General features: G+C 38.3%; 3 protein-coding genes across 8 annotated transcripts; 2 read left to right on the top strand and 1 right to left on the bottom strand.

Annotated features, from left to right (window-relative positions):
- Window positions 1-2,804: 2,804 nt before the first annotated feature.
- On the top strand, window positions 2,805-15,561 carry LOC118060209 (uncharacterized). Of its 6 annotated transcripts, XM_073412153.1 has the most exons (23): window positions 2,811-3,191; window positions 3,292-3,676; window positions 4,099-4,215; window positions 4,311-4,390; window positions 4,632-4,778; window positions 4,888-5,036; window positions 5,154-5,284; window positions 5,424-5,546; window positions 5,640-5,713; window positions 6,312-6,896; window positions 7,018-7,129; window positions 7,223-7,360; window positions 7,876-8,026; window positions 8,111-8,205; window positions 8,401-8,674; window positions 8,778-9,997; window positions 10,164-10,566; window positions 10,666-11,594; window positions 11,699-11,764; window positions 11,845-11,970; window positions 12,655-12,899; window positions 12,992-14,151; window positions 14,420-14,598. In XM_073412153.1, the coding sequence occupies exons 1-23, from the start codon at window positions 3,070-3,072 to the stop codon at window positions 14,452-14,454; spliced, it is 6,867 nt and encodes a 2,288-aa protein (XP_073268254.1). In that variant the 5' UTR covers window positions 2,811-3,069; the 3' UTR covers window positions 14,455-14,598. The 6 variants fall into 6 exon arrangements, with proteins under 6 accessions (XP_034929291.1, XP_073268254.1, XP_073268253.1 ...); XM_073412152.1 differs by having other exon boundaries at window positions 7,876-8,205; XM_035073397.2 differs by lacking the exon at window positions 14,420-14,598 and adding an exon at window positions 14,614-15,561 and having other exon boundaries at window positions 2,812-3,191; window positions 7,876-8,205.
- A 3,894-nt stretch (window positions 15,562-19,455) lies between these two features.
- Window positions 19,456-20,231, top strand: LOC118060210 (protein SMALL AUXIN UP-REGULATED RNA 51). Its single transcript, XM_035073403.2, has one exon. The coding sequence runs from the start codon at window positions 19,500-19,502 to the stop codon at window positions 20,037-20,039; it is 540 nt and encodes a 179-aa protein (XP_034929294.1). The 5' UTR covers window positions 19,456-19,499; the 3' UTR covers window positions 20,040-20,231.
- Window positions 20,232-20,984: 753 nt separating this feature from the next.
- On the bottom strand, window positions 20,985-21,422 carry LOC118059818 (auxin-responsive protein SAUR22). Its single transcript, XM_035072781.1, has one exon. It carries the CDS (start codon window positions 21,420-21,422, stop codon window positions 20,985-20,987), a length of 438 nt encoding a protein of 145 aa, XP_034928672.1.
- Window positions 21,423-22,735: the final 1,313 nt, after the last annotated feature.

The raw sequence follows: 22,735 nt of genomic DNA on the forward strand, positions 1-22,735 counted from the left end.
TTAGGACTCAAGACTCGCTCATCAAAGTCATCGTGTTTAGAGTAACCTAAATGATGGTCACATTGGTGTCGCTCAGAGTGATCTTGTCCATAATGATTATTCTTGTGATATTTATTGGTCCTTGAGTGCCTTATTCGAAAACTCTCTTGGGGCTCAATTCTTCTAAACATGTTGATCACCTAAGTTTGCAGTTCCTTTCAAATGATCATCAGGGTATCACTAAAGGTTGAGTCTACAGTAAGTGTAAACTTGAGCTTAGACACTAGATGATCGTGACACAAATGCATGCAATACTAACTTATAAATGGAATTGAGATCACAAATGGTTCTTGCATGTAAAATCACAATACAAAAATAAAGCTAATTTTTTTTATTTTATTTTTTTTTTAAATGTGGAGATTAATCAAGAACATATTACACTAATAAAATTGTAAGCATGTAATACTAGATTTTTTTGTTTTGTGTGTGTAAATGATTAATCAAACACGATGTCACAAGCGAGAACTTATAATTATCAAATAGAACAAGATATTAGCTATCACTAATGAAAGAGGTTGATGAACATAATTAACAATAAAAATGCTAGGTGAGATTTTTTTTTTTTTTTTGGCACAAAAAGAAATATTAATGATAATTTTGAATACTAAGTGCAATACCAAAGAAGTGAAAATCAACAAACCAAAAGTGGAGTAATTTACCGACCAAGATTCAAATTGTCGAATTCGATCGCGGATGGACCTCAGATGACATGGCAATTGGGATGACATTGCTGCTCATGCTGATGTGGCGGACAATGATGTGGCTGCTCATGCTGATGTGGCGGCTGATGTGGATTTAGAGGGCTGACGTGGTGGGTTAATTAATTTCCCCTCCAATGCCTTCTGTGCTGCAATGTTGAGTTTCCTTTGTCTCTGCGATTTCTCGGTTGCTGTTGCTGGCGGCGGGGCGTAACAGATGACGGCGACGACTATTGCGGCCACTAGAGGTGGTGGTTGCCACTAGCCAGTTTTTACTGTTCCGTCTGTTGCCGAAGATGAAGATCTTTTGCTGCTACAATTTCGCTCTATTGCCGGTGAGCTCAGATGCGGCAGACGACTGGTTGTGGTTGTTGTCACTAATGGGTCTGCTGTGGAGGCGCTGTGGGAGTTTACTGGTGGTGCGAGATGGTGGCTGGATGGCAGATCTGTCGACGGCGTGAAGAGTGGCCTGCTGTAGGAGGTGATGCGATCTGTCGCCGTGGATGTTGTAGAGAGCTGTCGTGGTTTTTGGTGGCTATTGGGGATGCCCAATCTGCTCTCTCGTGAGGATGGTGTGCCCTGCGGTGGCTGTTTTTTGATGATGAACAATGTACAATGTTGATTGTGGCAGCTGTGTTGCTGGTGGAGACGATCAACAGCGCCGATGAACAGCGATGAACAGTGACAATTTGAGTTCGGCGGCTGTTTGTTGTGGAGAGATGAACAGTGTTGATCTGGTTTTTTTTTTTCTCCCGGCGGCTGCGCAGTCGATGAACAGTAACTTTTTTTTATGAACAGTAACTTTTTTTTTTTTCCAGATTAATTGTAACACATAGATCGATTAATTGTAATAACAATTAAAAGCCGTGCTCTGATACCAAATTTGACGCGGGACAACACGTAAAAAGAATTAAAGCAAGAAAAGAAAGAAGCTTTAGAGAAAGAAAGAAGCTAAGAAGAAGAGGAGGAGAGGGGTTGGAGATATGCAAATCTGCATTTTTTCATTAATCATCAAAAGTCCCTTAACACTTAGAAAAGTAGAGTATTTATACTAAAACCCTAACTTGAATAAGCAATTGGGCTTATGGCCCATTAAATAAAATATCCAACATTAATTAAATCAAGCCCAACAAATAAAGCTAAATTAATAAAACTCAACTGAAAGTCCATATAAATTAAACCCAAAACACAAGTTAAAGCCCAATTTCTCAATGGTTTGGACTATCCTCCATTGTCTATGATCATACGCGTGCATAAATAATATTTCCGGTTCGGTGTCCCCATCACCTTCCTCTGGCATCACTTGGATGTTTTATGAAGCTTGGAAAGATGTACTGCTTGTTGAGAAACGGCTTTGGCAAAAAAGTCCGGCATCATGTTCCTTCGGAGGCAAATGTTGGGATCGTTTTATCATAAAGATAAGGAGGAAGGTGGCACCTAGCCTGCTGGTGAATGTTCCGAGGACCCATTGTTGAATTGAATCTCACATGTTTATGGATAATCATCGTTATAGGATTGGGCTATCCTTCTTCTGTAATGCCCATTTCGATTTCTGACCCAAGCTAAAATTTATCAGCCGAGCTTCAGAAAGGAAACAATGTGGCCTCTCGTAATCTTTGATATGTACCAAACAGGTTCTTGATCTTGATGTCATGAATTAACAAAATACTGTTTTCCGCATCCCAGATTACATTTTTTGTCACTGATGATTCTCATTGCTGATAAATTTTGTTGCATCATTCAATCCAGAAGGGAGGGATTGGTACGTGCTTTAAAACTGAAGTTTATCTATCCTCTTTCAGAAATACAATTCACATGGCTTTTCACTCATTACAACCTCTGCGTATTCTATTCAAATCCTATGAAAGACTGCAAGAAAATAAATCAGAATGAATTTATTATTACAAGCGGAAGATGGTTTCTTAGGAGTACTAGGTAACGTGTATTTAGTTTGGAAAAGATATGTTTTAAAAAAATTATAAATTTTTCTTGACTAAGATGGGTCATACTCTAAAGGTGATACGGTGACGTTTTATTTTCCCAGAGTGATAAGCCAAGCCGCGGTTGAAAAAGAAAATCACGCAGAAGCTACGGTGTCGTTTAACGGGTCTCCCTCTTGGCGCTTTGATTATGTTCCTGTGCTTCTTCCCTCGCTTCCTATAAATACAGCGAACTTCCCATTTCCCTCCATTCTGCAGCGGGCACTAACCTTTTCTATGCCCCCCCCCCAAAAACCCTAATCTTCCACAATTAAGAAGAAAAACCCTAGAAATCTGAACCCTTCTTTTCCTTCTGTTTTGATCGATCCTTTAACAGGTAAATAAACAAGGAAATGGCGAAGAGGGAAGTATTATTAGATAGATGGAGAACCATCGAGGAAGAAGAAGAACTTCACGCCAACGATGGCGATAATCCAGTCATACGACGCCGTCTTCACCTCCTCAAAGAACAATGGTCTCTCTCTTATTTTCTCCCCTCAATATCTCTATGCTTTTATTACTATATTCTTATTGTTAAATTAGGTTTATTTTTATTTTTTATTTCTTAATTATAGGTTTTCAGACACATTTGAGTACTTGATTAGTTTGCCCAGAGAAGAACATATATGGTGTGGAGATTTTGATTTGATGGGCCCACTTTTAGAGACATTTTACAATTACTACAAAGATGACCGGCCGGACTCTCCTCTCCGGCTTCTGTGGAAGAGGATGTCTGGCGAAATGCGGCATTGCATCCAGTGTGTATCTCAGCATCATCACGCTCAAGAGATGTATGACAAGGAGTACGAGACGAGTTCTATTGGACCACTTCTTGAGGTGTTAAAGAGTATTGATGAGGAAAGGGTGACTCAGCATCTGAGAGAGATTAATGATAGATTGAAGAAGCAGGAGTATGATCATTTGCGTGATAATGTTGATGTTGTTAGTCTCATGTATGAGGTATTATTGCTATTATGGACTGGTGTCTTTGTTTCTGTTTTGGTTTTCACTTAATTTTTAATGTTCATTACCTTTTGATGACATGTATGAAAGATGCCAATACAGAGTTTGACTATGCTTCAAGCATTGCATATAAGTAAGCAATTTTATAGTTGGTGTACTAATAGGAGTGATCTCAAAATTATTTGAGAATAATAACTACTTAATTGGAAAAAAAATATTTGTGATCGTTTCAGATGTCTAGTATCCAAATTGTATATTATGGTTTGCTGGGTTCTAGGTAGAACAGGGGAGAAGAGTTGTGTGTTTCTTCTTTGAAAATGCTCTTTGATTTCTTTTCCAACCAACATTTTCTAATCTTTTTTGTTTTTTGGAATAGTGATTGCATGCTTGTGTGCTTTTTGCTGTTTACTGAATCACAGGTCTTGATGTTTCCTGTCTTACTGGACGATCAATCTTTGCTATCTGAATTTGAATTATTCATCGAAGCAGTCGATAATATGCATGAACTGGCTTTATCTGGACATCAACAGTTTCCGGTATTTTGTTGGCCGAGTCTGCCCAGACACAGTTCCGTTGCTTTCTTTATCTCTGTCTTTCTTTCCCTTCTCATAGATTACATCTGATTTGTCAGGGTGTTTATGCGTTGCTTTTTCTGAATAGAAGAGTACGCACTGTTGGTAGACGTTTAGCACGATCTATGGAGAAATTGAGGTACTGTTTAAATTGAATGACATGTACAATCTAATTGGAATTTTTGCTTGTGTGAAAGGATTACAATCATTGGTGTACCACATTATATGATCTATAAGTCATGAATGAAGCACTATTGTCATCTTGCAGATTGTGGCCATCCTTACTGCAAAAATGCTACCTTCTAGTCATGTCAGCATCAATTGGGGATGCAGGGTTCACTATATATTCTTTCTGATTAATATATCCTGTTTCTGTATAGGGGAGCAACAGATTTGGAACCTTTGCAGCCTTTACTGAAAAAATTCCTTGGGTTTTTAGAGACAGAAATACTACCATCAGCTTCTAAGACTTCGAGGCCAAGAGCACAGATGGAGCGCCTATCCATATGGCTTGGAATCACATCATTGTATGAAGTGGTGACTATAATCTTAACCTTAAACTACTCTTTCAACTCTCTTTTTTCTGTTTCTTTTCCACTCGCCCAATGATGATACATACACTTCTGTTTTATGAAGAATTGAGTTCCTAGAACCTCCAGCTTTTGAGGAAGGCATACTGGAGTGCTATCCCATTTTTTTTGATATTGTGCTCAACCATATCAGTGGCGATTCAGCTGAATTCTGTCATGCAGTAAGCTGTTTGAAAGAACTCTTCAAAATGCTTGGTAAGGCAGGAAGTACCTCTTCTTCTGTGTTCTTTTATTTAGTTATTATTTTTAGATTTCAATTAGTATTGATTTAATGATGGAGTGATCCTTTTCCTGCTCTTTTTCTCTCTTAAGGTTGCAAACTCTGGCTGAGGTCTACGTTGTCTCCAAGTGTGATGCGTAACACATTACTGGGCCAGTGTTTCCATACTCAAAATGAGAAAATCCATAAAGACATTTTAGATCTTTTCCCACCTTTTCTGCAGGCATGTCTGGACACCATCCTGCCATCTTCTTTACCCTGGGCCCTTCATCAATGATTCTTTATCCCTCTTATCATTATACAATTAATTGTGCCATGTATTTTTCTTGACATTACTGATGTGCAGAAGTTTATCTGTCCAGTCCCTTGAGGCTTTGCAAGATGGGGAACATGAAAAGCAACGAAGGCACTTCCTTTATTTCCTACTCCATCAGGTTCCCGTGAGCAGCAACTTCAATGTTCTTACAAGAAAACTTGCATGCAAGGTTTTTATCACTTCTATATTTCCATTTTAAGTTTCTGTTGTGGATAGTTATGCTGTTTTATCTCATTAATGCTATCACTAATTGCCGTTTCAGATAGCCCTTCTTATTGTACACCGAGGCTACAAGATGAACCCACCATGCCCCCCTTATGAATGTGCTCATATGTGGTATGTAGTGTTGAATCCTCTATATTTGACGATGGTCATAAATTGGAAGCTCTTTTGCCTTATTGATAATTTTTTATATTTTTCCTACAATTAATATTCAGGAATTTTACCAAGGAATTAGGGGTTGAAGATATGGCGTGGCTTAAGTTTGGACTTGCCTTTTAAGTCTGGCTAGAAATGTTTTAGAAAAAAGAGATAGTAGGTATTGGGAGAGATTTTCATGGGAAAAATCATATGCTGTCAAAGGTGGAGGTTCTTGGAAGACTATTATTTTTTTTGAAGCATTATTCACTGTGCTGTTTTACATCTATTTTTAGAACTCGGGGATATACACTTTCCATTTTCCTTATAAAAAGGAGCAAAGAAGAAAATTCATACATTTTTTTGAATTGTCTGCTTCTCTTTGTCATCTCTTCATCACCTAAAATTCCTGCTTGTGTGAAGTTTGAAGGCTCCTAATGTAATGTTATAAAGATTTAGAATTTGAAAAAGATGGTTGGGGGTTTTCACTTATACATGCTTTAATATAATCTGATTGAACGACTGCTCTTAAGAGGAATCAATGTGCATGAATCACTTACAGCAATCGTTTTAACAGGGGCCCTTCACTTGTGGCTACTCTGAAGGATTCATCACTTCATAGTGCTCTCCGGCAACCTGCATTTAATCTTATACAGATTATTTTAGTTTCTGATGCTGCTGCCTTGCTAAGTACAATGTGGAGTAACCACAAAATTATTGATGCTGATACAAACATTTGTTTTGAGCTGAATGATGATGTTAAAGATGAAGATAGGCTTCCATTTGTTATTGATGTCGAAGATACGGATGGTATATGTTGGAGTGAATTCAGTGCACAGAGCAAGATCGCTTCTGAAGAGCACAGAGGATGGATGTGCATTCCCATGCTATGGATTGATGTTTTAGTTGATACGGACCCATCAGTCCTTCCATTGTCATTTTTGAAGGCTGTTTTCTGGGCTCGATCTCATTTGACAATGGTAGAACCTGAAACGAGTGTGCAAACAGTTAGAACCTGGCTTTCAACTTCAGCCACAGAAATCTCCACTTCATTTGGCTGGAAGGTTCCGACAGGTTTTGATGATGGTGGGGTTGGAAAGGAGTCGAAAAACTCTATCAAAGTGTCAGTGATGCATCTTCCTTTAATAAGAACATTCAACAGGTATTGAGCAATTCTTTATCTTACTGTTAGTTTCTGTCTTCATGCTATAGCAATGCATGTTATAGGTGTATACTAGACTTGTTAGTCCATTCTTGGTTGATGACTCTGGATGCTTCCTCAGGTTAACCACACACTTTTTAGCTCTAATGAGGCTAGGGGAATTACGGAAGCAATGGACTTGGGAGCCAAGCATGGCAGAAAGCTTGATCCTTTCACTTTTGGATTCAAATGATGTATGCAATGATCATTTATCATAGTGATCAACATCAAGTGAGTGATTGGTCTTCTGTGAGTATCTGCGCATAATCTTTTGTTGCTTGATGCAGGATGTGAGACAATTTGGCAAATGTATCTTGGAGCAGGTCTCAAGCACACGGGGTCTTGCATGTGGTTTGAAGTTTCTTTGCTCCAGTGGTTTTTCTTTGGCAGCCATGTTTTTAGGCTTGAGACATGCTTTGAAAGTGGTGAGTGGTCACTGATAACATTTCTTTTGTGCAAGTCATTTGAAAGTGCTAATGTTTTGTTTCTTTTTTATTTTCCTTCCATTTTCATAATTTTATAAAGCAAGTATTGTGCCAAGGACCTGTATCTAATTTCAGCCAGATCAAATATATAAAATTTATTTCTGTACACACTCACTAGGTTAAATGGATCAATGCATGCTTTTCAAGGTTCTAAGTGGTCCCTTTCTTTTTTTCATCCTTGGTGCTCCCTCTAAGCAATGGTCTTTTTGACTGTGTTCTCAATAGTTGGCTTGAAAAGGCTGCTGGCTTTGTGACAGTTATTTTGTACAAAACAGGTCTGATATTCTGTTAACAGCAAATGACTGTAAACTCAAGTACCTTTGTGTAGTCCAATCCACGACGCACCTACTGCTAATTTGGTCTCTATGTTCTTTCATATATCATTTTTTTTCATGCTTCTATGGCTTAACCAGATTCTTTTTATTGCTTTGTTTAATAATTTTGCACTTCTACAGGTTCAACTGGATTCTGTTGTATCGAAGTTTCAGACTTTACAACATTTTTTCTTTGTTCTATGCAAACTAATTAAAGAAGGGGATTTGCATAAACCAGATTTGCCACAAAATTCATCTGATGACTCAAAGATCAGAAAGTACTCTTCCCAAGGTGGATTTCTGACACATCCGGTCTTTGATTCTTCTCCTTCAAACATTGATGGACATTCATTAAATGTTGACTTGAAATTGCAAGAGAAATTTCGCTACTTATTATCAAGAATTGCATGGCCATCAATTCGGATGTTCTTGGTAGAAGGAAAGGCATTTATTGATTACAGTCTTTGTCAGGTATTACACAGCTTGACATTAATGAATGTTTCTATTTAGCCTGTCTCTGTGTGTGGCTGGATGTGTCTGGTGTGTCGATGTTCACACTACTTTCTTGTAGATAATTAGCTGATGTTCTTGTAGATATCAAATCAGCTCTACCATTTAACTGATAAGTGACATTGAGTAGGCATTCTTTATCTCTTCTTGTTTCAGATGACATGTGTCCGTGTGCTTGAGATCCTCCCTGTTGTTTTCGAGAGACTTTTCCAACCTTTGTTTAAACATGCATGGGATAATGGAAAGATGGTGGAAAATCCATCCAACTTTGGATGGCTTTATGATCTGATGGATTGGGGAAAGTCATCGCTCAAAGTTGTAGTTGTCTACTGGAAGCGAACAGTAATTTATCTACTGAATCTGCTTAAAGGCTTTTGCAGTAATGCTTCTGAGTTGACTGTCAGGGCCATTGAAAAACTTATTTCATGTGGTGAGCTTTTTTATTTATGCACATATTGCTTTCTTTTTCATTCTGTTGATTATTTATCATTCTGCTTCATTTTCTTTTGATGTTTTATGTCTTCTCTATACAGATAATATAAGCATTGATCAATTGACAGAACAAGTATCACACCTTCAGGTTGCATTATCCAAGGAAGTGTCTTTTGATAATGTAATGATCACTTCAAAACCAAAAGCTCCAGATGTGCTTCCTGTTCTTGTAGAGGATGCTGATGTTCAAATTCTAGACTCAGTATCAATGAGTGATAAGAGAAATAAAAGTGACGTGATTGTAGTTTCAGATGATGAAGCTGAAAAACAAATTTCACCTGTTAAGGTGGCTGCTTCCACAAGTGACTCATGTAAAATAAGTTTGGATAGCAAGAAAATTGCTCCTGCTGATAGAATTGTTTCACCAACTGATACTGAATATAAGGGATCTAGAAATGATACCTCAAGGGATCTACTGGATGACCCCCAACAAAAAGATGCATTAGACATTACCAGTCTCACTTCTCAGAAGCTGGATTCTGATAAATTAAGAGGCAAACAACCTCCTCATCTCAAATCAAAAGGTGGATCTAAAAGCAGTAAAAATGTTCCTCTTTCATCCCAATGTAGAATTGATCTGAAGAGTCCTGAGTCTGTCAGCTCAAAAAGCTCGAATGACGCTGGCAACAGCATGATTTCTGAAACAAGAGATTCAATACTGAAGGAGTTAGTGCGTGACACTGGTGCTGATCCACCAGAGGCTGCAGTAAAATCTGTGAGGCAGCAGCAGTTTAATCTGACAAAGTTAACTGCCACTGTTCCTAAACGACAAGTTATCCAACTTAAAACACCTGCTGGAAATAGATTTGGAAATTTACAGAGACTGGAGGCTGGAGTTAAAAGATTCAAGCCTCCTAGACTTGATGACTGGTATAGACCCATTTTGGAAATAGATTACTTTGCTATAGTGGGATTAGCATCTGCAAGAAAAGATGAGAATCAGACTGTTAGTAGATTAAAAGAGGTTCCTGTGTGTTTCCAATCACCAGAACAGTACGTTGACATTTTCCGGCCACTTGTTTTGGAGGAGTTTAAAGCACAGTTGCGTAGTTCCTTTTTGGAGATGTCTTCATGGGAGGAGATGTATTATGGCAGTCTATCCGTGTTGTCTGTTGAAAGGATTGATGACTTTCATCTTGTCCGGTTTGTCCACGATGAAAGTGATTCTACATCATCTAGAAGCTTTTCTGAAAATGACCTTCTTTTGCTAACTAAAGAAGCTCCAGAAAATGCATCCCATGATGTTCATATGGTTGGAAAGGTATTTTACCTCTCTAGCATTCTGTTGAATGACGTGTTGGTGTCATGTACATATCATGAATTTCTTGTCTGCTGAATACAGATGTAGATTTGTATTGATCTTGGCATGTTTATAAGTTTTAGGTTATATGTCTATATTATGCTAAAGCAACCTGTTTGATTCTCAGGTGGAGAGGCGCGAAAGAGAGAATAAAAGGAGGTCAAGTATACTCCTCATCAGGTTCTATTTTCTAAATGGTTCTTTGCGTTTAAATCAAGCTAGGAGGCAACTTGTCGATCGTAGCAAATGGCATGCAAGTCGCATCATGAGCATTACACCTCAACTTAGAGAATTTCAGGCTCTATCATCAATAAAGGACATTCCCATCCTTTCAGCTATCTTAAAACCTGTCAATGATTCTCTTGGTAATAATGAATCGAGAGAACTAGGTCTGAGTAATCTTTCTCAGCCCTTGCAGCAGACACTGAAGTCATCTTTTAATGACAGCCAACTGCAAGCTATAAGTGTTGCGATTGGATCAACGATTTTGAAGAAAGATTTTGATCTGTCTCTAATACAGGGTCCTCCAGGTTTGTATTTCAACATGGTTTAATTGATAGTGGATCTAACCCCTTGTATTGTTGTTTCTAATGTTTATCTTTTTTCTTTTTTTCTTTCTTTTTGAATAGGGACTGGGAAGACCAGAACCATAGTGGCCATTGTCAGTGGCTTGCTTGCTTCATTACAAGGAACAAAGGATACAAAAAATTCTCTAAAGGGACATTTGAAACAAGGTAATGGTTTGTCCATTACTTCAAGGCCAAAGATTAACCAGTCTGTTGCAATTGCCAGGGCTTGGCAGGATGCAGCGTTGGCTAGGCAGTTAAACAAGGATGTTGAAAGAAATGAAAAGTCTGTGGAAAGTTCTTTTAGGGGAAGGGTGCTAATCTGTGCCCAATCAAATGCTGCTGTTGATGAGTTGGTGTCAAGAATTTCCAGTCAAGGACTTTATGGCAATGATGGGAAAATGTACAAGCCATATCTTGTAAGGGTTGGCAATGCAAAAACAGTTCATCTAAATTCACTTCCATTCTTTATCGATACACTTGTTGATAATCGTCTTGCTGAAGAGAGGATGCATTTGAGTAATTCTAAGAAAGATTCAGGTATAGGCTCTTCTGCAGCATTGCGTTCTAATCTGGAAAAGTTAGTTGATTGCATTAGGTTCTATGAGGCTAAGCGGGCTAACTTGAAGGATGGAAATTTGGACCTCAAAAATTCTTTGGAAGATGAATTGCATAAAGAGGATGAAACAAAGCAAATGTCAGATTCTGAATTAGAGATCACACTAAAGAAATTATATGAAGAAAAGAAACAACTTTTTAAAGATCTTAGTGCTGCTCAGGTGCAAGAGAAGAAAACTAGTGAAGAAATCAGAGCAATGAAACATAAGCTACGGAAGTTGATATTAAAGGATGCTGAAATAGTGGTAACGACATTAAGTGGATGTGGTGGGGATCTCTATGTAGTTTGTTCTGAATCTATGTCAAATTATAAATTTGCTTGTCCATCTGAACATACCCTATTTGATGCAGTTGTGATTGATGAAGCAGCTCAGGTAAAAATCATTATGCTCATAGTTTGTTTTTTTAAAGTTACCCATTTTATCTGCATAACATTCCTTTCATTGCTTCATTTTTAAACTTTCTTCATCTCTTGCAGGCACTGGAACCTGCTACTTTGATTCCTCTTCAACTTTTAAAGTCGAATGGGACAAAGTGCATCATGGTAAGGACTGTGTGCTCCGTTATTTTCAAGGCATCTTGTATATTTTAGTAGTTATACTTATGTTGTCATTTTTATGCAAGGTTGGTGATCCGAAGCAGCTTCCTGCAACAGTTCTCTCTAATGTTGCAAGCAAGTTTCTTTATGAATGTAGCATGTTTGAGCGTCTACAAAGAGCTGGTCACCCAGTAACCATGCTTACCAAACAGGTGAGCCTGAATTTTTTTTCCCTCAAAACTTGACTTAAATTCTACTGTGTTTGCTATATCTAATGATATGGTTAAATGCTTGAAACCATTAACGAGAACTGACTTTTAAAAAAAAAAGGTATGGCTGCAACCACAGATTTATTATCACACGGGATGCTGGGTGTTTACAGGAAATATTTTTGGTCTGTCTGCTTTGTTTTATTGCATTATCATCTGCTGTAAGTACAACAACAACAATAAATTATTAAATGTTTCTAGGACATGCAGTTCATAAAATTTTCTTCTGGCTGATTGCATGTTTTTTTTTTTTTGTTGTTGAATGTTAAAGTAATAGTAAAGCTTGTTGGTAAATCTGCCATGAATGTTTGGGTTAAATACACTGAGTTAAAGAAATGTTCACCTCAAGGCAACTGTTGTGGGATGGAATAGTTTTTATAGCCTTTTTATGATGCAGTAATGCTTTAGGGACCTGCAAAAGGCTATGCATAGCTGATATTAACATTTCCTCACATCTTGACTTTTGTTTCTTTTCTTTCATCGGATGGTATCATGTTTCTTGATGTACTCTCTTATTTTGTGTATTTTCCTGTTTCTGTTTAATTTTCTCGTCCAATACTTGTTGCATAAACTTTATGCTTGACTAAAGGTAATTGAACTGTTTTTGCCAACTTCCTACTGTTTCAGTATAGGATGCACCCAGAGATTTGCCGGTTTCCCTCCTTGCACTTTTATGATAGCAAGTTGATGAATGGAGAGAAAATGTCAAACAAATCAGCATCATTTCATGAGATTGAGGTTCTTGGCCCTTATTTATTCTATGACATTATGGACGGCCAGGAGCTTCGCGGTAAAACTTCTGGTGCATCGTCCCTTTATAATGAACGCGAGGCTGAAGCTGCAGTTGAACTACTACGATTTTTCAAAAGGAGGTATTCATTTCTTTCACAGAGAAAGCACTACCACATCCTCCTTTATTTCAGTTCTTTGTTCATGAATAATATAATTTAAATACCTTATTTAGGTACTCGTCCGAGTTTGTTGGTGGTAGAATTGGCATCATAACTCCATACAAGTGCCAGCTCTCGCTTCTGCGCTCTCGTTTTTCTAGTGCATTTGGATCATCTGTTGTCGCTGATATGGAGTTCAATACTGTTGATGGCTTTCAGGGCCGAGAGGTTGATATACTGATACTTTCCACTGTTAGAGCAGCTGATTCAAATTCCTCTATGAATGGGCTGAGCTCCAGCAGTATTGGGTTTGTCGCTGATGTAAGACGGATGAATGTTGCCCTGACAAGAGCCAAGCTCTCCCTTTGGATTTTGGGTAATGCGAGGACCTTGCAGACGAACTGGAACTGGGCAGCTCTAGTAAAGGATGCTAAAGAGAGAAACTTGGTCATCTCAGCAAAACAGCCATATGAATCCTTGTTTGATACAGCTCCTAGGGATACTTGCAGGAGAGAAAGTATTAATAATCATTCAAGACAGTCAAAGCATGTTGAAAATTTTAGAGGCAGTGGCAAACGAGGCAAACAAAATGAACAGAAAGTGTACAGGGATAAAAACTCTATTCGTTCCGTTACTCAATGCGATGGTACTGTTGCTGGAGATGGTAAGGATTTTTATGTACAAAGTAGCAAAAGAAAACCCAGAGAGGAACATGATCTTCCAGGGAAAATGGATCTTCCAAAAAATTTCAAGTCTATAATTCCAGGGGAATCTGTTACTGGTGATGAAAGCAAGGGCAAAGACAGAAGTCAGAAGAAACTTAGCTCTGGTAAGAAGAAAGAAAAATGTGCAAATTCAAAGAGTACTAGGGAGCGTTCTGAACTTGAACTGGGTGATGGCCACAAAAATTTGAAATTGAACATGTTGAGGGGACCAAAGAAATCTATTGAAGGTAAGAGAAGCCAGAAGAATTTGGACAGTTCTACATCCTCAGCTGAAGGCAGCCTCAAAAGTAAGGAGGTCAATGATGGTAGAGATCCTAATCCTATAGGTGCTTCTTTAGATTTAATTACAAAGAGGAAACAACAACGTGAAGCTGTTGAGGCCATTCTAAACTCATCTCTCATTTCCTCCAAGAAGTCAGAACCATCAATGAAATCTATGTCTGCCAAAAGGCCTCCTTCTCCAACCTCAGCTGTAAGTGGTGGAATCAGACCACCCAAGACAAGAAAAGGTAAGCTTCTCTGCTTTTTTTCTGTAATAAGCACTGGAAATCTGTCCCAACCTCCTCTGTTTCAGTATGAGTGACATCATCAACTTGAAACATGTTGTTCTTGGGAGTGTAAGAAAATGCAATTCCACCATAGATATTTTGAACTTTTTTTTTTTTTTTTCAAATTCACCCCCATTTCTTTTAATTGGGGGCGATGATTTTAAATGACAGGTTTTTACTGATGGTTATATGAGAAAAACTGCTAATCCTATACTGGATGTATTTTCAGACAATCTAAAAGAGAAACCTGGATACTTTGTGTAAGTGGTGGTGTTGTCGGATATCACTTTAAAATACCTGGCTGAAACCAACCCAAAGCCATTTTCTACATGATGTTTGCCTGAAAAGCTTGTTTGAGGTAGCTTTCTTGTGTGCAGATGTTTGATATTTCCTCATCTGGCATTCTTATTTCGCATCTGGCAGGTCCGCAGTAACCTGAAAAAGGTTTATTGCAAAATCAGAGCCATCAGCACCGCAGTAAAAGTGAAAATCTCTGTGATCCCAGTACGGTATGGTGAAGTTGAATTCCATTTTTGAGATTTTAGCGAAAGCCTGTTTTATCATCCCTGTAATTTTTTGGAAGCTACAAAGAAGATAGGGGGGCAGTTGTAGTAAAAAGTGAAGAAGCCCTACTTGATCTTGAATGTCAAGGTAAACCATGGATTGGATAAGTTAGGTTTACATCTTGTGGTTCCTTGTTGCAGACCCCCAGGGCAATACAGCATTGGTCGTGAAAATATAGAAATAATACTAGCGTGACTGATCACTGTAGATAAGTTTGATATTTGGTTCATCACTGCATGCCCTTGCAAGTTGTTTTTTTCCAGGCGAGTTTTGTCTAGAAGATCTAGTTCATAGTGCCTCTCTGATGATACGACCAAAACCCTGTGTACATATTGGTTCTTGTAAATACTTGTGACTTCAGCAATGCCTAGCGTGAAAGCTCAGATTTCTTGCAAGTTTTGGTCTCGGTCCTGCATGTTGATCACCCTAAATAGATGGATGCAAAATTATCATGTTTTTTCCCAGCAAGTGAAGATGTTGGGGATCTGGAATTTGTTTGGTGTAACCATTCTGCAGATATTCCAGTCAATGTATTGCTTTGATGTTTGATGCAATTAAACGTCTTAGAAATTGTGTTTATTTGCAAGATTTATTGCTGTTGCTTCAAAGTAAAAAGCAGGAGGATATGTCAATGCCGGATTTGTTCAAGATCCACGAGCATAGCTTTCGGCCTGCCCTGTTTGTTTCATAGATCCCTGCTCTTTCCTTCCCGTTTATGTTTGTTGTTTTTTATGCATTAAATGTCAATGCCGGATTTGTTCAAGATCCACGAGCATAGCTCTCGGCCCGTCCAGTTTGTTTCATAGATCCCTGCTCTTTCTTTCTCGTTTATGTTTGTTGTTTTTTTATGCATTAAAATGCTCGTTCTCGTAGATTTGATCTTGAATGTTAGCTGACAACACTCTACTGTGGAAGGCATATGCAACCAAAGATGCTTTCTTCGATGCATTTCAAAGCACCGTGAGCATACGGTCACTGGATCTATCAAAGCTGTGAGACCATGAACGAGAAAAAGGGATGATTTGAATATGACGGTAAGATTTATCGCCTTAGATTTTGTTGCCTTTGGGGCAACCCGCATACAGTAATAACACGAGGCATCTGGTCAAATGCAAGATTTCACGTGTACCCTCGCAGAAGATGTACAGCTCCCATGCTCTCGACATTTCCTTCCCTGCCCTTCATGTCTCCACCAACCGAAGGGGATTGGCTGTCTCGCCAACATTTCTTAATTCGCACCTGCCCCTCCGGTCACCATAGAGTTGTTGGTAAGATGGTGGTGCTCGGTTAAGCTATTGAATTTGAACATAACAATTAATTTTTTTTTTTAATTTTATCAAATTTAAATCCCCAACCCGCAACATTGAGACATTATAAGGTATGAAACCGGCGTTCTAAAGGGGATTACAAGAGGGGCCGAGATCGGGAGAGGCTAGTGTACAAGTTGCATTAGGGAACGTCCATGTACTTGATGGTGTAAGTAACATGCAGAAGCAATTCCAGACAGTGTAAAGCTAAGTAATGAGAAATATAACTAATACAACAGTAGCCAGCGAGTGAAGGCACATGAAAGACCACACACATATGACAATATATATAATATAGATAGATAGATAGCAGTGTAGCTTTTCACCCCCTCCTTTTCTTCTATATAAAAGAGGCCCACTTGCCGAGCTACACATCTAGATCTGAACCGATTATTCCAATTTTGTTCCATAATTCTACTTATAGATTGTACGATCGAACAGTTTCTTGGACCTGCACACAGCTTTAAATTAGTTTGGATATTGCTATTGAAGTTGTTTAACTTTTTCCACATGGACGTAGAAAACGAAAAGAAAAGAAAAACGTTGAAGGGACAACTACAATATGGTAATTTATATGCAGTGATATAACACATATTTTATGGGGTAAATACATGTATTACGTCATGCGCGCACATATATCTTAGTGCTGAAGTAATTAATTAAAAGTCATGATCCCCAAAGAAACATGAGCATGTGATGTACATATATATGATGTAGCTGCTCATTTGGCATGTGACCCCCCCCCCCCCACCCAGTACCTTCTTTCTTCTTCTTCTTTTTTTATCGAACATGTAAAAAACACGTACTCGATGTATCCATCGATCGATCGAGCTATTATGCAAGTCCTGATTGGTGGTCTTCTCTCTCTCTCTCTCTCTCTCTCTATATATATATATATATATATATATATATATATATATATATATTAGCTAGTAACCCTTGCGCTATATATGCGTTATTATTTTTATCTTGGGGTGGGGAAAACCTTCAGTGGGTATGTGCCTTGTGTATATCCACATGCCCATGCAGTATACATGGATATATAATAATATTTATATGGTGGGGCAATGCAAGCATGCATGATTGGAAAGGGCACATATTGATGATTGGATTTATAGGCACGCCTCTCCTGCAGTCCTGCAGTCGTAGTATGTGCTGAGCTAGAGTTGCAAATAATTAAAGGCCGAAAAGGAGTTGTTTGGGACGTCAGGCATGGCTTGCAATCTTGCAGTCCTCCTCCTCATGTTCAGAAACCAACCGCCCTCCGCTTGCATTATTTGCCGCAGCGCCATAACGAGCCTATTGATCATTAATGGAGTTTGTATGTATATGTATATGTATATATATATATATATATATGGGGATCGTTGAATTATATATAGATGACCCAATTCATGCACTCAATCATTTGCTCGATCCGGCCTTCAGTCTCATTAATTATTTTGGCAGCAACCATCTCGAGGAACCTGACACCGTCCCATGCATGCCTTTGTATCACCACCTTCTTTAATTATTTTCCTAGCTAGTTTGTTAAATCCCATGCATGCCATGCCCTTGTGCTTGCATGCATTTATACATCCTAGCTAGGATCCCTGATATTCACATATCATGTATAATGTTAAATCCTCGCTTAATTAATCTTAAATCCCTGGAATAAAACTCGATCGACCGTACATGATCATTTATTTGCTAATTATTGATAGTACTGACCACCCATCAATATTTCCCCGATCGATCCAGTTGATTATTGGATATTGTAAATAGGTACACTACTATCTATCTGTTCCTTTTCTATATACGCAGGTTGCACGTCGTTTAGCTACAGTACCTGCCATCCCATGCGTTTAATTTCCAGATCGAGTATATATCCTTTGATTTATCAACCATGTGATTGTATATTGATTTCATCAATTTGATCTAATAATAATAATTTAATGAGTTGATGAAATCAATATACAATCACATGGTTGATAAATCAAAGGATATATATATATAAACAAAAAGATTAATTTAATAGAATAAAACAATTAACCCCGTACCCAACTCCAATAGTTCAGAGCGTACGATTTAAGCAGTTTCTTTGACCATTGACCGAATAATAATCACCCCATTATCTATTTATTTAGTCAAAATGGGCCCAGGGAATCCACATTCCATTCCCTTATTTGCTCCACCTCCTCCCTCCCTCCCTCCCTCCCTCCCACCCAGCTATATGTACATTAAGAAGGTGTGAACGGAGACGTACCCGAAGTTGACCTAAATTAATTAAACACCATTAATTCTAACGAAGATTTCGAAGCATACACAGGTCCTTTTTTTGTTTTTTTTAAAACATAAAAATAGCACAGCGAAAGAAAAGGAAAGGAAATAAACTATTTTTAGCATGCAAGACCATCTCAGACAAACTGGACCACCAGCCACCATTCTCATCTCGCGCGCAGCATATGATTTCTTCATTTCCCAAAAGTAACACCATATATCTATTCAATCATTGGAATCCAATGTAGGAGAGGGGTGGCCTTTTTCTGCGTGTGCAGAGAATTAATGCATGATGTATACATTATATAGTAGGCGCGCAAAGCCGTTTTCTTCTACTCACTTGAAGGAGATTATTTTCGATAGGAAGATAGTGAGAAAATATCCAGGGAAAAAGAAAAAGGTTTTAGAGGATAATTCGAACATTTCATGTACAAAACTAGAAAAAGCTGTTCCTGTGTGTGCCAATAGCAATTCCCTAGCTTGCTTGTTTATTATTGTAATATTGTACCCTCTTGATCGGTAACCATAATAAAATAATGAGCATTTCACATGACTGATGCCATCTTCCACGATCTTCAAGGCAACCCCAAATCCAATAAACAGATACGAAATTGTTTCTGGTGACAACATTTAATAAGAGTTCTTTCTATTTGCCGATACCCAATAGAAAATCAATCAAGTACTTGATAGCATTAATGCGCGCATATATATATATATATATATAAAAGTAATTAGATGCTTGTGTGCTAGCGATGTTGAGGCAGGCTGCTTCAGAAACAAATTGCAATAAATAAATACCCACAATGTATTCTTTATTTATTTATTAGAGAGGAGCTTGTAGCTAGGTTGAATTGGTTAGAATTTAAATGGAAGAAAGTGGAAGGTAATCATCTGGGGTCTTGAGGGATTAAACAAAGAGAGAGTAAAAAGTGTAGCTGCTTTGATTGATTCTTGAGTGAGACAGTTGCACTTACTAACCGACGTCCCGAACTCCAATGATTTATCATATTTAATGACCGCATATATGGGAATTAAATACTCTGCAAAATCATTACATCAAGCATCTATATATATATATATATATATATAGCTTCTTTAACCACCACCACCACCACCCACCACTTGTGACATATTCCCCCAAGCAAACACTAACAAAGAAAATTATCATCTCTCTTACTCATGGATCATCCAAAGAAGTCTAACAAGATCAGCGACATTGTTCGGCTTCAGCAGATCCTTAAGAAGTGGAGAAAGGCAGCAAATGCACCAAAAAACAACAACAGCAGCGGCAGCGGCAGCAATGCCAGCAAGAGTATCAAATTCATAAAGAGAACACTCTCCTTCACAGATTTGTCATCGTCAGCAGCAGCGTCCTCAAATGATGCTGTTCCCAAAGGGTACCTTGCTGTTTGTGTTGGCAAGGAGTTGAAGAGGTATATCATCCCTACAGAGTACTTGGGTCACCAAGCCTTTGGAATTCTATTGCGAGAGGCCGAAGAGGAGTTTGGGTTTCAACAAGAGGGAGTGTTAAAGATACCATGTGAAGTTCCTGTGTTTGAGAAGATCTTGAAGGTAGTTGAAGAGAAGAAGGATGTTTACTTGTTGCATGAGTTAGGGCCTGTTAATGCAGAGTCGACGGCCAAGGAGATGATTGGTTGTTACTCACAATCACCAGATTGTGAGCTAACACCTTCTCATCATCCACAAATGTGTAGATGATCAACAACATTTACACAGGATCACCGAAGACCCGTCCTTTTTCTCTTCTTAGAGGCTACTTGCTTTTGCTTTCTTTTTGAGAGAGGATATTCCAGCTACAAGGAATACAGTTAGAGAGGAGTGCTATCAATTTCTAATTAGGATTGAATAATTAAGCTGGTAGATTTATATTATGTTGATCAAAATTAAGAATATATATATATATAGCTGTTACTGGCTATATATATATATTCGGATAGCAGTATAAATGTGATAGTACAAAGTAGTATATACAAGAGTACGTACCATGTATTTTGTTACAAGAGTACTAGATTAATGTTTCTTCGATCCACAATCATTAATCATGAGAAAAGAGAGTGCATACAACACACACACACACACACATGTTGGTTACAGATCAAAACCATCTCATATATATGTATGTAGCAGAGAGTTGGGTCCCTCAATTGATCAGTCCTAATATTCTTGAGGAAGACTTAATCAACTAAATGTCCAAACATATGAGATACTAAGAAGCTGAGATATACTATTCTAATAACACAAGTACGTACGTAGTTTACGCTTCGATATATAAATAACAGAGGCGGTGATCGGATAATTACGGTGGCCAGCTGCAACAAGTAGCTACCTAGCTAGCTAGAGAGTTGCAATACGTAGAGAAGGGATTTTGCAAAGTTGCCTCAGTTAATGATCAGGCCAGGCGATGCGATCATGAATTTGGCTGTTAATTCCATGTTAGTCTTTGGGCTATATGTATATATTGCCACTTCCACCTGACGCCCGTACGTAGCGGCACATTAATCAATTAAATGTTCGTGCAAGAGATAATATCATTGGCTTTCACGGAGATATTTGCTGTCGACCAATTACATGAACATATATAGATCACGCATGCAGATTTTACCTTTGATTCAAGACGATGTGCTGCTCCTCTTGATCCTGCTCTTAATTGGAAGAAGCCTTGTCCCTTTGTAATCTCAAGCATCTTAGCAGTATTTCCTCAAAGTCTTCCTCTTCGCATGGAATATGGAGCCCACCTTCTTGACTGTCATAACCAAATTCCTCAGCAACTTTATCCATCAAACCCACAAATTCTGGCGTTGACAGACAACTCAATGGAATCACAAACCTCCGTTGCTCCGCCCCCACGTACACCGCTAGAAAACCTCTTGGCACCTTTTCAGGAGCACTCCCCCCATTGGCGACCAGTTTGCCGCCTGTCCAGAATTTTGATCCGACTAGCAAAGATTCCCTGGGGTTCTCTCTGTAATATTGAGGAGCCCACCACAACCATAGTTGCAGGATTTTCTTTGGCCTGGTGGCAATGTGAACCATCTTTCGAAGGTTTGTGGTTGATTGAGATTTCTTGCATGCAATATCCATGGTGGATTAATAATTGATTATAAACTCAATGCAAGAAGATTTTGCATGCATGCTGAGAATACACACACACACATTCAATCGATCATCACGTACGAATGATTAAATTATATATGTGCATTAAGAATAATACAATTAAGTTTCTGAGAACAAAAACAAATTAATAATAATAATAATAATAATTAAAGTGTTGCAAAAACGTTAGAAGAAAAGAATCATGATAGTGGACATTGATTTGTGAAAACATGCATGCATGGTACTGGCTCCTTGATTTGAGCCAAGAATTGATCACTTTGGAAATTAAAAACTTTATTTTTTTTCCCTGCAAGAGAAGGAACAAATTAATGACCTTCACTTGCAGAGGTGAAGTTTGGTTAATTTGTATGGTACCAGGTGTTATATAGTAGAGATAATTCAAAGGTTCGATGTGGTGAAAGAATCTGAAAATCCAAAAACATTAATGTATGTTCCACCACGCGCCTATTTTGAAAGCTTCCTCGGTTATGGCGGAACCTCCACCATTTTCGACTGCTCAAATGCCTTTCTATAGAATTTTCTATATATGATAGACGACACGTACGCACATACAGATTGGAGTTGTTGTGGCATGCAAACATTGATCTTCTCTCTGGCAAATCAATACAAAGTGCGCAAGTCCGTCTGTTTCTTGAAATATTAAGAGCCTAAACATATTCTCTAATTAGATATGATCATGCCATTTGGAGAAGAATGTTAAATAAATTATAATTAAGAAGAGAGTCAGTGAATAATAACAAGTTAATAATCTTTCTTGTTGAGCAGGAAGCATGTTAAAACATTCACATGCAAAGAAATAACAGTTTTAAAGATTCATTCAAGAATCAAAAGAAATCTCACATGTCATTCATGCCATTCATTTTGAACACAACTAGGAGCATTCATTCTTGTCTTCGGTACTGTTGCACGCCTATGGCCTCCTCCTTGGACCGGACACGGGGGTGTTGTCCCCAAATAAAAAATAACGGACGGGCCTCTCATGTAGGCTGATCATAATGGGCTTTTCTTACAGCCCAAGACCGGAAATCCAGTTTCTGCCAGGGCCGACATGTTTGGGCCTGGTCATTCATTCACACCCTCCATAATATCAAACTCTGATGAAAAAGACTCATGTCGTCTTCTTCATCTTCTTTTTTCTTTTGTAGCTCCCAATCTTTGTAGCCCTTCTTGAAAATTCCGTGGAAGATTATGGGTTCCAGTCCAGTGGAGGTTGGTATTGTTAAAATTATTTATTTCTTTAATTTTTTCAATGTTCAGTTTGAATTCTCATGGAAAGAATA

Source organism: Populus alba, chromosome 10 (genome assembly GCF_005239225.2).
Source record: "Populus alba chromosome 10, ASM523922v2, whole genome shotgun sequence".
Taxonomy (NCBI): Eukaryota; Viridiplantae; Streptophyta; class Magnoliopsida; order Malpighiales; family Salicaceae; genus Populus; species Populus alba.

Bases quoted from the DNA above. Each gene is read 5' to 3' on its own strand.
- LOC118060210 (XM_035073403.2), top strand. From the start codon at position 19,500: ATGGATCATCCAAAGAAGTCTAACAAGATCAGCGACATTGTTCGGCTT.
- LOC118059818 (XM_035072781.1), bottom strand. From the start codon at position 21,422: ATGGATATTGCATGCAAGAAATCTCAATCAACCACAAACCTTCGAAAG.
- LOC118060209 (XM_073412152.1), top strand. From the start codon at position 3,070: ATGGCGAAGAGGGAAGTATTATTAGATAGATGGAGAACCATCGAGGAA. The intron at 8,675-8,777 runs GTGAGCTTTTTT...TTCTCTATACAG, and splicing joins TGAAAAACTTATTTCATGTG to ATAATATAAGCATTGATCAA. The intron at 10,567-10,665 runs GTTTGTATTTCA...CTTTTTGAATAG, and splicing joins TCTAATACAGGGTCCTCCAG to GGACTGGGAAGACCAGAACC.